The sequence below is a fragment of the Meleagris gallopavo genome, chromosome 1 (genome assembly GCF_905368555.1).
Source record: "Meleagris gallopavo chromosome 1, MGAL_WU_HG_1.1, whole genome shotgun sequence".
Lineage (NCBI taxonomy): Eukaryota > Metazoa > Chordata > Aves > Galliformes > Phasianidae > Meleagris > Meleagris gallopavo.
Window position 1 is genome coordinate 75,132,951 of NC_139404.1, and position 12,811 is coordinate 75,145,761.

Sequence of the window (12,811 nt, forward strand, 5' to 3'; positions counted from 1 at the left end):
TCTCCATAAATGTTCTGCAAGAACCATTGAATGTCAGTGGGTGCAATTTTTTCTGTTCAGATGTACACCTTTTCTTCGTATGCACTTCCATGTCAGATGTCATGTTTCACATTGCTTCACCGTAGCCATCTGTTGCATGGCAACGAAATATAATGGAATACTGGTGGGAAAATTCAGCCCCTACTGCCATACCACCAACATCCTGACATCGCGGGCCAACATTATGAAATAGGAGGCACTACTTTTGGAGCAGCCCTCATGGATTATTATGCCGAGTGCTGTAACTTGACAGAAGTACGCGATGTTCTCAACTTTTCTCGTAAAACACCCTAATTCTTGCCTGTGTTGCATCAATTGCATCAGCAGATATTAGAGTGCCCATTTTCCCTTTCTATTCTCAACAGATGTTTTTCCTCAAGTGTCTTCAACTTACGATCAATAGCACTGCAGACGACTTCTGAGCGGCCCTCTAGAGGTGCTATGAACTTTTGCTAACAAAAGCACTCACTGTAATGCTGCAGCCCTTTTGTTACAAGGATGCAGGAGCCTCACTGCATACAGTAGTTGCAGGTCACCCACGTGGTAGTCCTGCAGTGCTGTTGCTCTCCTTTTCCTGTTCTTTCCAGTAATTTAGGATTATGAGTGTTTTACTTGGATTCGTATTTCAGAGTTCTTTCTTTATATTACAGGGTGTGCTTGTGACTCCTTCTCCTTCTCCAGTTCATTCACTTTTCACTTACTTATTCCTCTTTCCTTGTTAGGCATCCCTCTGTCTGTATTTCCTTCTCAATAACTTCTCACCTCTCTTATTTTCTTTCATTCCACCCAAGCCTGAAGGAGTTGAGAAGGAAACTGTTCAGAACTCTGTGCTCTGTTTGAAAGGTAAGGCCCTCCCTCCCTGCCCTCCATTTGTTTTCGTGTGGGTGATGAGTGGGACACGCTTGGAGGAAGAAGACAGCGCTGCCTCTAACGTTTCCCAGATTGACTGATATTTTACAAATGGTTATAAGGGGTAATGAGACAAGATGTCGTTCTCTGAGTAAATTGCTATGTTATTCAAATTTCTTCAAAACTTATTCACGCCAGATGTTGCTGGGAGAGTCTAACATGAACAGCTAGCGAATGAGTTCTGTAATCCGTAAAATATACAAATGGGGAAGTTTGTGCTTGTACCACTTGCATTTTTTTTATTTTAATTCATTTTTCATTGTGTGAAATATAGCTTACGACAATTATTTTTAGTATATTTTAGTAGTACTTGTAGTATTACTAGTTTTGCTGACCATCTTCTATGGCCTTCCTATGATGGCACAGCTGCCCAGAAAGGTGTGGTGTATGCCCCGTTCCTGGAGACATTCAAGGTCAGCCTAGACCAGACTCTGAGCGACCTGGTAGAGCTGTAGGTGTTCCTATTCGTTGCAGGGGAGTTGGACTAAATGACCTTTAAAGATCCCTTCCAACTCAGACACTTGTATGATTCTAGATAATCAGAACAGGACCCTTCACTTGGGGCCCAGAGACATCTTATTTATAGCAAGGGATGAAGGGAAGAGGAAACTTTTCTGATGAAGGCCCTGTGCCTTCCATTAAGCTTGGGACTACACTGAAGCTGTTTCTTCTTGTTTCTCTCAGGAGAGTCTGTGAAAGAGAAGTTTTCTCTGTTGCTTCCCTCAAATGTGGTACAAGACTCAGGCAGAGCATATTTCTCAGTGCTGGGTGAGTGATCTGCCTGGGAAGGATCTGCTGGGAGGAAGAAACGTGCTGTTTCTGCCCATCTGCATGACCGTGTTTGCCTCCTAGCTCTCACACAGATTCTTCTCCTGGTTCCAAGCGCACTTCATTCCTGCCTTTCCTCTCTTCTGTCTCAAGTGCTTTCCCTTTCAATTCTGTTCTGTTTGTTGCTCTTTCTGCATCTCATTCTGTTTGGGTTTCTCTACTAGTGACCTATCTGTTGACTTATTACCCTCCTTTTTTTTTCTCTGTTGTTGCTCTATGTTTCATTCTAGGATTGTTATCAGTACAGATTTTTCTTCTGCCACCTCCTCCTTCTGTTTTTCTTTAGATCTCTCTGATTTTGGCAGCTCACACCGAATTTCATTAATATCCCTCTTGTATTCCCTGTTCCTTAGGTGATCTCATGGGCACCGCCATGCAGAACCTGCACCAGCTACTCCAGATGCCATTTGGTTGTGGTGAACAGAACATGGTATTGTTTGCACCCAACATCTATGTCCTGGACTATCTGAACAAGACCGGACAGCTGAGTGAGGAGGTCAAATCCAAGGCCATTGGATACTTAGTGAGCGGTGAGTTGAACGCGACTTTTGCTTCTGCTCTGAACTTTTTCAGAACATGTCTGGCTTGCTTCTGTCAAATGCTGGCCAGATATGGAAAGACAGGCTTGTCTCTTACTCAGATGGTCTCTTCTGTATGCCAGGGAAGTCCCTTCCATGTCTTTTTTTCTATTCTGTTTCTTATGCATTAAAGTACCTAGTCATTTCACCCACTTTGCTCTGCTCCTTAACAGAACAGTGCACTGGTACCAGTTGACCTGCTGCAGTGGCTTGTCCCTTGTTGTTAATGTGTCCTGCCCGCCTTCTGAAGAAAGGCAGATACTGCATCTCTTGCAGTATAAGCAGTATATGGAGGTGGGGTTGTATTTGCTAGGATGGGACTAACCTGTTTCTCTGTTTTACTGTCGCTGATAAAGCTGCTTTTCTCTTCTCAGCAGACATTCTCTGAATATTGCTTTAACTTTTTTTTTTTTTTTTTAACTCTGCAGGTTATCAGAGGCAGATGAACTACAAGCACCCAGATGGCTCTTACAGTACCTTTGGACCACGTTATGGCCAACTGGGGAACACCTGGTGAGATTTCAGTGTTGTCTGTTCCTCCTCCATATGCTCTCTTTCTCAGCTACAAAGCTATGACAAATACCACCCGATGGTAAATAAGAAATGTAGTTGTAGACCAATGGACTTCTCAGAGCTGCTGTGGGCCCTGTGCTGCCTCTTAAGTGAGGAAAGAGGCTGCATCAGCCACTTATGTAGATGAAGCATCTCCTCCCACCTTGCAGCTATGAGGACTATGATGGACAAGAAAGACAGACAAAAACAAACTGGGAAAGAAGGGAGAAGGGATTTCACATCCCAAATGAAGAAAGCTGAAGAGTTGCAGTGGCAGCTCTTCTAGAGTAGGATCTGCTGAGAACTGCTGGGAAAGGTATTTTCCTAAAGGACGACAATCCAAAAGCAGTGCTGTATGGTTATCTTCCAAATGTGTTTGTTACTAAACAAAAGACAGTCTGGAGGAGAGGTTTGTTGCCAGTGTGATTTACTGCAGAGCTCGAGTTACTCCAGCATATTATTACTGTGCATTTTTAGCTTTAGGTAAGGGTAAGAATGGATGATTTCATCACCTTGCTTTTGGTCTCTGAAGCAGTACTTGTGCCCTGGGAGTAACTGGCCTCTCTACATGCCTAGTTTTTTTTTTCCCGTAACTGCTTTGTAAAAGCTCTTCTAAATGTTATACTTTGTCCACGGTTTTACTGACATATGTGGAGAATTCTGGGAAGCCCCTGAGACGTGGCTATCTGGAGAGAGAGTCCTGCCAGCAGACCATAAGCTTCTATGGATTGATTCTTTCTTGTTATTCTGATTATTACTCTCATACAGGTGTTGAGCTAATTGGCATGCAATGCTCTATTTTTTTTCCAAAGACATTTGTTTGGATACACATTAACAATCTGAAGTCCTCAAAACAGTAGCCTCAATGCAACAGGATCATAGGCTTATATGGGCCAAGAGGCAGAGAAGAAACCAAGGCAAGAAGCAGGTTTTTGGCAGATTCTTTGAGGTGAAGGTGTACTTCTTGTCTGACTAATTGACCTACAGATCCCCAAGCCTCTTTTCCTTCTTCCAGACAAGTGAAGTGCACATGTGCTCTGTCACCTGGGATGGATAGCAGGCCTGCACAAGCCTTCTCACTGTTCTATCTCCCTTACAGGCTCACAGCCTTTGTCCTGAAGTCCTTTGCCCAGGCCCGGTCTTACATCTTCATAGATGAAAAGCACATCCAGGATGCTTTGATCTGGCTCAGTCAAAATCAGAAGGAGAATGGCTGCTTCCGCAGTTCTGGGATGCTCCTGAACAATGCCATGAAGGTAGCATGTCTGCCTAGCTGGTTCTTAGTGAGGCTGGCACTTGACTCCAAATCAGATGGGTGCAGCTGAGCTTCTTGAGCACACAGGCCCATGGGGAATTCCCATATCAATGTCAAGGACTAAGGAGCCAGAGGCCGTTTTGTGTAACTGCCATGACAAGAAGGAGAAGGCGGCGAACCATAAACGGCACAATATGAGCATCAGTGGGGAGGACACGAGCTAAGGGTCTACAGTACAGAATAAAGTATACCCACAGAAATGGTAGAAAAATGAATATGAGAAGATATGTGGAGTAAGCATCTAATTTTATGTTTCCCTGCAGGGCGGAGTGAACGATGAAGTAACACTGACAGCCTACATCACTATTGCACTGCTGGAGATTCCTCTGCCTGTAACTGTATGTGTCACAGATGGTACTAACCTGCCCCACTAGCCTCCTGTAGATAATTAGGCCCCTTTATATTTTGAAAGAAGAAATTCTATCTGGATACACTTTCTTTCTTTTCAAGTCCAAGACGGACTGACGCTTTTTCTCCACTTTCCTCCCCTGTCCAATACTGTCTCTTACACAAACATTTTACTGCGTCTTCCTCTAAGTTCTTTTCTGGGGTATCTTGCTTTTGCTCATTTTGAAGAGTACTCCGTGGATTAACAGTGAGTTAAATAATATTTAAATTTCAGAAATGACCAAGATAGGTTTTTTACATCCATAAGAAAAACTCCTTTTGTGTCAGAATTGTACGTGTTTGTTAGACGACTTGTATGGGCTTACGGTGTTGATGCAATGCACCGTGCAGAGTAAGTCAGGCAGTGAATACTTCCACAGGCAGAAGAATTGGACCTTGCTTCAAACTTTCAATATCCAAAATCACTGAACTGCTTGCAAAAATCATTGTAACAAGATATTTCAGAGAAAAGAAAGGTACAAAATAAAGAACACTCTTTGGTTACTCCTATGTCACATAAGGAAGCAGAGCTGGAGGGAAAGGAAAACACAGTGGTACAATATATAGCAGACAGTGTGGTAGGGTTGAAAAGGGTCCATGGGTCCCATACAGTCCCTGTTGTTCTAAGATGGACTTCAGTACGACGCTTGCTGCCTGCTCTTAATGTCTCCATCTCCCCAGCATTCGGTGGTGCGTAATGCTCTGTTCTGCCTGGAAACGGCAGGAAATGAGAAAGAAAACCACGTGTACACCAAGGCACTGCTGGCATATGCCTTTGCCCTGGCAGGGAAGGAGGAGAAGCGGAAGGCGTTCCTTGTCTCACTTGAAAAGGAAGCCGTCAAAAAGGGTGAGCGCTCTTGGTGGGACATTGCTTTCTTCCATCCCACAGGTCTTATCTCTATGTCTGATAAAATGGCTTTTGTTGGTGGGGAAATGGGAGCATGGAATGGCTTCTGTGGATGGGGAAAGGTGTAGGGAGAGGAAATGCTTGTGCAGTGTGGTTGTGTTTTTGACAGCTCCCTGTGGGTGCCCAGTCCTACCCTCTGTTCTGAGGGATTCATCTGAAGGCACCGCTTACCATTCCCATTGGTGATGAACAAAAGGGTGGCTCTGCTAACGCCTCACGTCAGTCTACTCCTCCTGTCATACCAGGCACTGCTTTAACAAAGTCTTAGCAATGTTTATAGCCGCTCCTTCCTTCCAGCAGACACGCTCAACACAGAACAAAGCTTACCCCTCACAGTGTGAGGGATGATACATCAGAGAAGAGATAGAAGTGCTGAGACAGAAGACGAATGGGTCATTTCAGAGGTCCTAGCGTAAGCACTGAGTCTTCCAGGAAACTGTATCAAGACTCAGAACCATTCTGGTAAAGTCAGCCTGGATGGTCCGTTTGCCCAAATATTGTCTAGCAGGGTTGCGAAGGAAGTACCACTTCTCAAAAGGGGCAGTGTGCCAGCCTGGTGCTCTTCTTAGGTCTCTGTCTCCTTTAGGTGTCCAAACCTGTAAATGTGTCTGTCAATCTGGAGTTTAAGTGAAAGTGGCATCCAGGCCCAAGAACCAGGCCTTGGCACTCCTAGACTAGTTGTTAACATGCATCGAGTGTGGGGCTATCTAACCCTTCCCATTTCATCCTATAGGACAGGTACATGCTGGGGGCTCTCTCCTCCCCACTGGCAGCAGGTCAGTAACTCCTTTGCAAGAAACTGCTACTAATTCCTTGCTGTCTTCTCTACATGTACCCTGCCTCCTGTGAAGATGGATCTGTTCACTGGCAGCGGCCTGGGAAAGAGCCAGAGGCTGATCTCCCGTACTACCGCTATAAAGCTCCCTCTGCTGAAGTGGAGATGACAGCCTACGTGCTCCTTGCTCACCTCACCACGCAGCCAGCACCTTCGCAGGAGGAGCTGTCACTTGCATCTCTTATCGTAAAGTGGATCATTGGTCAGCAGAATCCCAACGGAGGCTTCTCCTCCACCCAGGTAAGCAGCAGTTTCCCTCCTGTGACCTCCCGTATCAATATCAGGAGAGTGCCAGAGACCAAGGTGGAGCACAGTAAGGTTAAGCCAGGTGGGAACTGTACCCCCCAGTATTAGCATCTGCCACAGCCACCAAGTTCCCGAGAGGCCAGAGGCTAGTATGTCAGGTAGCACTGCAGGGAATGACTGATATGTTGATTAATGACCCGGTTTATTTGAGCCAGTGGGTGAGAATGCTAGTGACACAAATGACACTGCAGTTTGGAGCTCCCACCACAGTTTGCGTGTGTATGCAGTTGCTGCTTTTCCCCGGGGAGAACACAGAGCTTCACCACGGGAAGTTCAGGAATATGTGACTGCTGTGCAGAGGACACGGGAAGAGAATGGAAGCCTGCAAAAGCTGATCCTTCCCTCTCAGCTTCTCACTTAAGACCAGAGAAAGTGAAGAATGGAGGAGAGGGTGCCTGCTGACAGCAAAGGGTGGGCTGTGGGAGAACAGGATGTGGAACGGCTAACAGGGCTAACCCGGCCATGGGTGTCGGACCTGGCTCTTGCAGGACACAGTTGTGGCTCTGCAAGCCCTCTCCTTGTACGGAGTTTCCACCTATGCCAAGAGCGGAGAAGCTTCCAAAGTGAGCCTGCAATCTGGAGGGGACTTCCAGCAAGACTTCCACGTGGATCCCTCAAACCGGCTGCTGCTCCAGCACGTGCCCCTGCCCCAGGTGCCAGGGGAGTACAGCGTAGAGGTGTCTGGCAAAGGATGCGTCTACCTGCAGGTGAGGGTGATGGGGAAAGTGCCGTCCTGGGAGGGGAGCCCTTTCTCAGGCAGGAGCGAGGAGGAGGGCAGAAGGGATAAGGGAGAGGGGGAGAAGTGCAAGGGAAAGAAAGCTCTGGGAGAAGCCGGAGGAGAGTAGAGCTGTGTGGAGAACAGAGAGGGAGGGAAAGAGGGAAAGTGCCATGAGTGCTGGGGAGCTGTGAGAATGGGGAAGGGAGAGAGCTGGGCTGGCAGACAATGATCTCTTTCAAGCATTGATCATGCACACACACGGCTGCTGGCTCTCCCGTAGACAAGCCTGAGGTACAACGTGCAGCCCAAGCAGGAGAGCGCGCCCTTCCTGCTGCATGTACACACGAGCCCAGAGACATGTGAGAACTCCAAGGCTGACAAGGTCTTTGACATAGGCATAAAAGTCAGGTAAGCGTGTGTTTGGTTTGAGCCCTCCTGAGTAGCCGAGGGAGCTGGAGGAGGTCTGGTGGTGCAGGGTGAGCCAGTCTGGAAGGGGCAGAGCAGCCCCCCGGACGGTGGGCTGGAAGCAGCTGGGCTGGGAGGAGAGGCTGTGGAGGCAAGAGATGTCCTGTAGGGGATAAGCTGTGCAGGGAGCAAAGCGCTGGGCTGCTGAGGGGCGGCACAGGTGACTAGGCTGGAGAAGAAAGTGTTGGATTGACAGGAAGTGGTGAGGTGTCAAGTGTTACAGAAAAAGTGGAAGTGCCCCAGCTTTGATGTGATGTGCTCTGAATCTCTGTGGCTTGATTCCCTTAGTTACACGGGTGAGCGCAGTGTCTCCAACATGGTGATTATCGATGTGAAAATGCTGTCGGGATTCATCCCTGTCAAGTCCTCAGTAAGGAAGGTAGGAACCCACGTGAATTGTTTGTCTGAGGATATCTGCCCCTTTCATTTTATCACCTGGGCCACATTCAGTTTCTCCTTTATTTTTAAGACATGTTCCAGGTGTCTGTGGCTTACTAGGGGGCTGTAGGATTGACATCATCTTGATCCTGCCATTGTCATCTACACACATGATGTGTGTACAGTATTTTTCTTTTCACACCTGGCTGGAAGCCAGTACTACATGATCAATCTGTGTAAAACAGACTATGTCTTTTTTTTTCTCTTTGGACAGGTGATGGGTTATCTCTGAGTTGCTGAAAACATTGTCCGTGTGTATCACATTCAAAAGCAATACTGGTTTCTTTTTCCTTCTGCTGACCTTACCGTATAGTTTATAGCTTGTCTTGTAATTGTTTAAGCCTCAGGTCCCTTTGTGAGATGTTGAGCAAGTGTGTTGCCCTGGAAAAGAGCAGAGATTATAAGATACTGCAGAACTAGCAAGCCTGAAAGAATGTATTGTCATTGAATCCTCTCTTTGCTGTGTTTGGACCAGTGATCAGTCCCTGCTGGAGCTGCTTAGTACTTAATCTGCCAGGCTGGTGAAGGGAAGATCTGGGGACCATTAATGCCTAATGGCGCACCAAGAAGTCAGTTCCACAACGCAGGCCTAGTCACTGCTGTCAGCACTCCTAGTGCTTTATCCATAGTGTGTCCCATTCATAGGGCTGTGAAAACAGCACAGGGAGACCACCCTCAATTCAATAACAATTTGGTCTTCTTTCTTCAGCTGGCACACCACCAAGTTATTGAACGTACAGAGTTCAGTACCAACCATGTCTTAGTGTATCTGGAAAAGGTGAGTCTCTGTTTGGGGCTAGAATGGGAAAGAAAAACACAAGCCTTGGGGACATTTGGCCACCCAAGGCAAAAGACATGGGTCTCAAAACTGGATCTGATAAAAGTAGGAATGAACTGACTTTTGCTGACCTCAGAATTTACTGGTGCCTTCCTCACAGCCCTCAGCAGGTTTTCCCTCTGGGCCTGCATACGGATCAGCCTACACCTGCCCACCAGACACGAGCTCCCCCAAGTGTGGGGAAAGGCCCCGGGGTTTCCCCTTGTCCCTCAGCCAGGCTTGCTGAGAGACACGCTCACACACCCAGAGCCCAGGGCACTAGTGGGAAGAGTTCAATGAGGAGGCAGCAGGAGAGCCCAGAGCAGACAGAAAGCAGACACTGATCCTCCACCACTTCCTTTTCCCAGCTGAGCAACATGACCTTGAGCTTCTCCTTCACGGTGGAGCAGGACATCCCTGTGCAGCGCCTGAAGCCAGCTCAGGTGAAAGTGTATGATTACTATGAGACAGGTAAGTGTGGGGCTGAGGGTGTCCCGGTGAGTGACTGTGGGGAGCTGGATTCATGGACGTGTCTGGGAGCAATGGAAACCCACAGCTGTCCCTGGCTCTTGTCCCTCTGCATTCCTGGGAGAGGGACCTCTGACAGCCCTGCTCTCTCTCTTCCCTTCTGTTTTTCAGATGAGTTTGCCATACAGGAGTACAGTGCTCCCTGCACCACAGGTAGGGTACATAAGAACAAATAGACTATTGCAAATTATTTTGAATGGAAGTCTTCTGCAGACCTTAGGTTTCCTCTGCCTACAACAAGTCTCTGAGCTTGTCTTTACCATGCCTACAGCAGGCTTGAGTCATACCGTACTACAGAGGGGGAAAATAATGCTGGCCACCCCATGTTATATTTCATTTTATTCACTGAGACTGTGAATCTCAGCGTTATTGCCTTAAGTCGGACAGAGGCACTTGTCTTTTCCTGTGTGTGTTTCACATTGTACAAATGAGACTGAAGTCTTCCTTGGGATGGAGCACCATGCTCAGTCTTTGCATATCTACCTTTTTCAAGGCCACTTTCACCATGCTGCAGATACAGAAGTGCATTGAGGAATTGTCTCCCAGCCACCTTGGTGAAATGTTCACATGTCTTCAGTGAATTTCAAGCTTTGCCCTGGGTTATTTTTTCTGATCTGTGGGAAATCCAGGTGCCACGAGACAACATTTACTGTGATAGCTCATGCCTCTCCTTCCTTCTCTGTAGTATGGATATAATGAACATGTCCAGCCATTCCCAATATGTTGTCCTTCTGCAACATGGCAATTTTAGGTGTTGTAGGTTCGCAGATTTTAACAGGGTTTAAGCTGACATGGCACAAAAGGGGCTACCACAGAATGCAGAGAAGTTGTCTGGGGTTCTGGGTATTGCTTCACCAGGAATTCTCTCTCACTCTGTCCTTTCCCCACCTCCAGCCAAAGCTGAACAGGGAAATGCCTGAAGAATACATCTGTGCCCTGATGGATCAGCTGACTTGTTTCTGCCGTTAGTAGTCTTCCTTAACGAGCCCTCTAAAATGTTACGTGTAACCAACACCAAAAACAAAGCAATACAATAAAAATAAATAAAGTCTTGATTCTCCCCATCCGCCTCTGGCCTTATTTTTCTGTTAGCATTTCTCGTGTCTCTTCTCATCCACATTGCAGTGAAGTGCTCTGAGATTTAGATAGAGCCATCCACACCAACACGGTGTTTGGCAAGTCCTTGGGAATACCAGAAGGTAGACAACTTTTGGCAGTGAGGAGGTGTGTTGTCTTGCTTGCCGGTTCTCTAGGAGGAATGGGAATTCTACCTGATCCATTGTGCATCATCTCCCTGCCTATAAATGCAGGTGTTTTCTGCGATATAATTAATTGCTGGACATGAGCCTCTCTTCATATTCCTACTCTCATTCCACAGTGAAATGGGTTCTGTGCAATAGGAGGACAGCATAAAACTTGTTCATTCTGGTTTTTCAGAGCAGACCAGAGAGAAATGGAAGGAAGACCTGTGAAGGAAAGTCTGGTTCTGAAGGCATTGTCTGCTGGTTTCTAAACAGCTGAAGTGAAATCAGAGAGGAACTGCAAACTCAACAGCATCATTATTTGGAATTACAATCAAGTACAACATATGGGAATAACCAGGTTAGGGGATCACCTGCTGGAAAGGAGAAGGACCTAGGTGTTCCAGTAAAGCTTCTGTTTACAGAGCCCAGAATAGAACACAGTACTCCAGATACAGCCTCACCAGGGCATAGTAGTGGGGGAGGAGAACCTCCCTCAACTTGCTTGCCACTCTCTTCTTATTGCACATCAGGATACCATCAGCCAAGGCACACTGCTGGCTCATAGAATGGCCTGGGTTGAAAAGGACCGCAATGATCATGTAGTTTTAACTCCCCTCTGCTATGTGCAGAGTCACCAACCACCAGACCAGGCTGCCCAGAGCCACAGCCAGCCTGACCTTGAATGTCTCCAGGGACGTGGCATCTACAACCTTCTTGGACAACCTGTTCCAGTGTGTCACCTCCCTCTGTGTGAAAAACTTCCTCCTAATATCTAACCTAAACCTCCTCTGTCTCAGTTTAAGACCATTCCCTCTTGTTCTATCACCAGGGCATAGTAGAGGGGGAGGAGATTTTTGAGATACTGTCTAATCAGTGGAAGGAAGCTTCTCTTCCCTGGCATAGAAACCAAGCATTGATTGAGTTGCTCTCTGATAGGTACTTATCCACATCTCTAATCTAACCTCTTCTAAGTTATATACATAGCTTGCAGTATCAAACAGAGATTTGCATCTCCAGTATAGTTTCTAATTACAGAATCACAGAACTGGTTTTGCTGGCAATACAAAGTTAGGAGAAGTGGCTGACATACCAGAAGGCTGTGCTGCCATTCAGCAAGACCTGGACAGACTGGTGAGTTAAGCTAAGAGGAATCTTATGACTATCATTATCACTATCCACCCTCGTAAAAAGCCATTTCTCCTCCTGTTTATATGCTCCCTTCAAGTATTGGAAGGCCACAATGAGGTCTCCCTGGCACCTTCTCTTCTCCAAGCTAAACAATCCCACTTCCCTCAACCTTTCCTCATAGGAGAGGTGGTCCAGTCTTCTGATCATCTTAGTGGCCCTCCTCTGGACCCACTCTAAGTGCTCCAGTCCTTCCTGTACTGGAGATCCCAGGCCTGGACACAGTACTCCAGATGAGGCCTCACAAGAACCTGGTTATCCCTATCTAGATGTAGATTCCTCATAAGAGGAATCCCACTACTATGCCCTGGTGAGGCTGTATCTGGAGTACTGTGTTCTATTCTGGGCTCTGTAAACAGAAGCTTTACTGGAACACCTAGGTCCTTCTCCTTTCCAGCAGGTGATCCCCTAACCTGGTTATTCCCATATGTTGTACTTGATTGTAATTCCAAATAATGATGCTGTTGAGTTTGCAGTTCCTCTCTGATTTCACTTCAGCTGTTTAGAAACCAGCAGACAATGCCTTCAGAACCAGACTTTCCTTCACAGGTCTTCCTTCCATTTCTCTCTGGTCTGCTCTGAAAAACCAGAATGAACAAGTTTTATGCTGTCCTCCTATTGCACAGAACCCATTTCACTGTGGAATGAGAGTAGGAATATGAAGAGAGGCTCATGTCCAGCAATTAATTATATCGCAGAAAACACCTGCATTTATAGGCAGGGAGATGATGCACAATGGATCAGGTAGAATTCCCATTCC

The 12,811-nt window shown here is 46.7% G+C and overlaps 1 protein-coding gene across 2 annotated transcripts in view; it reads left to right on the forward strand.

Annotated features, from left to right (window-relative positions):
* The window catches only part of LOC100543551 (alpha-2-macroglobulin), a 51,030-nt gene extending 40,344 nt beyond the window's left edge, over nt 1–10,686 (forward strand). For both annotated transcript variants that reach the window (XM_085234641.1, XM_010726578.4), the window contains 15 exons: nt 831–882; nt 1,633–1,716; nt 2,130–2,306; nt 2,783–2,867; nt 4,006–4,162; nt 4,485–4,559; nt 5,290–5,455; nt 6,367–6,590; nt 7,145–7,363; nt 7,655–7,782; nt 8,128–8,218; nt 8,987–9,055; nt 9,463–9,565; nt 9,734–9,775; nt 10,517–10,686. In XM_085234641.1, the coding sequence (XP_085090767.1) occupies nt 831–882; nt 1,633–1,716; nt 2,130–2,306; nt 2,783–2,867; nt 4,006–4,162; nt 4,485–4,559; nt 5,290–5,455; nt 6,367–6,590; nt 7,145–7,363; nt 7,655–7,782; nt 8,128–8,218; nt 8,987–9,055; nt 9,463–9,565; nt 9,734–9,775; nt 10,517–10,542 (1,698 nt within the window). In that variant the 3' untranslated portion in view covers nt 10,543–10,686. The remainder of the gene's footprint in view (nt 1–830; nt 883–1,632; nt 1,717–2,129; nt 2,307–2,782; nt 2,868–4,005; nt 4,163–4,484; nt 4,560–5,289; nt 5,456–6,366; nt 6,591–7,144; nt 7,364–7,654; nt 7,783–8,127; nt 8,219–8,986; nt 9,056–9,462; nt 9,566–9,733; nt 9,776–10,516) is intronic.
* The last annotated feature ends 2,125 nt before the right edge of the window (nt 10,687–12,811 follow it).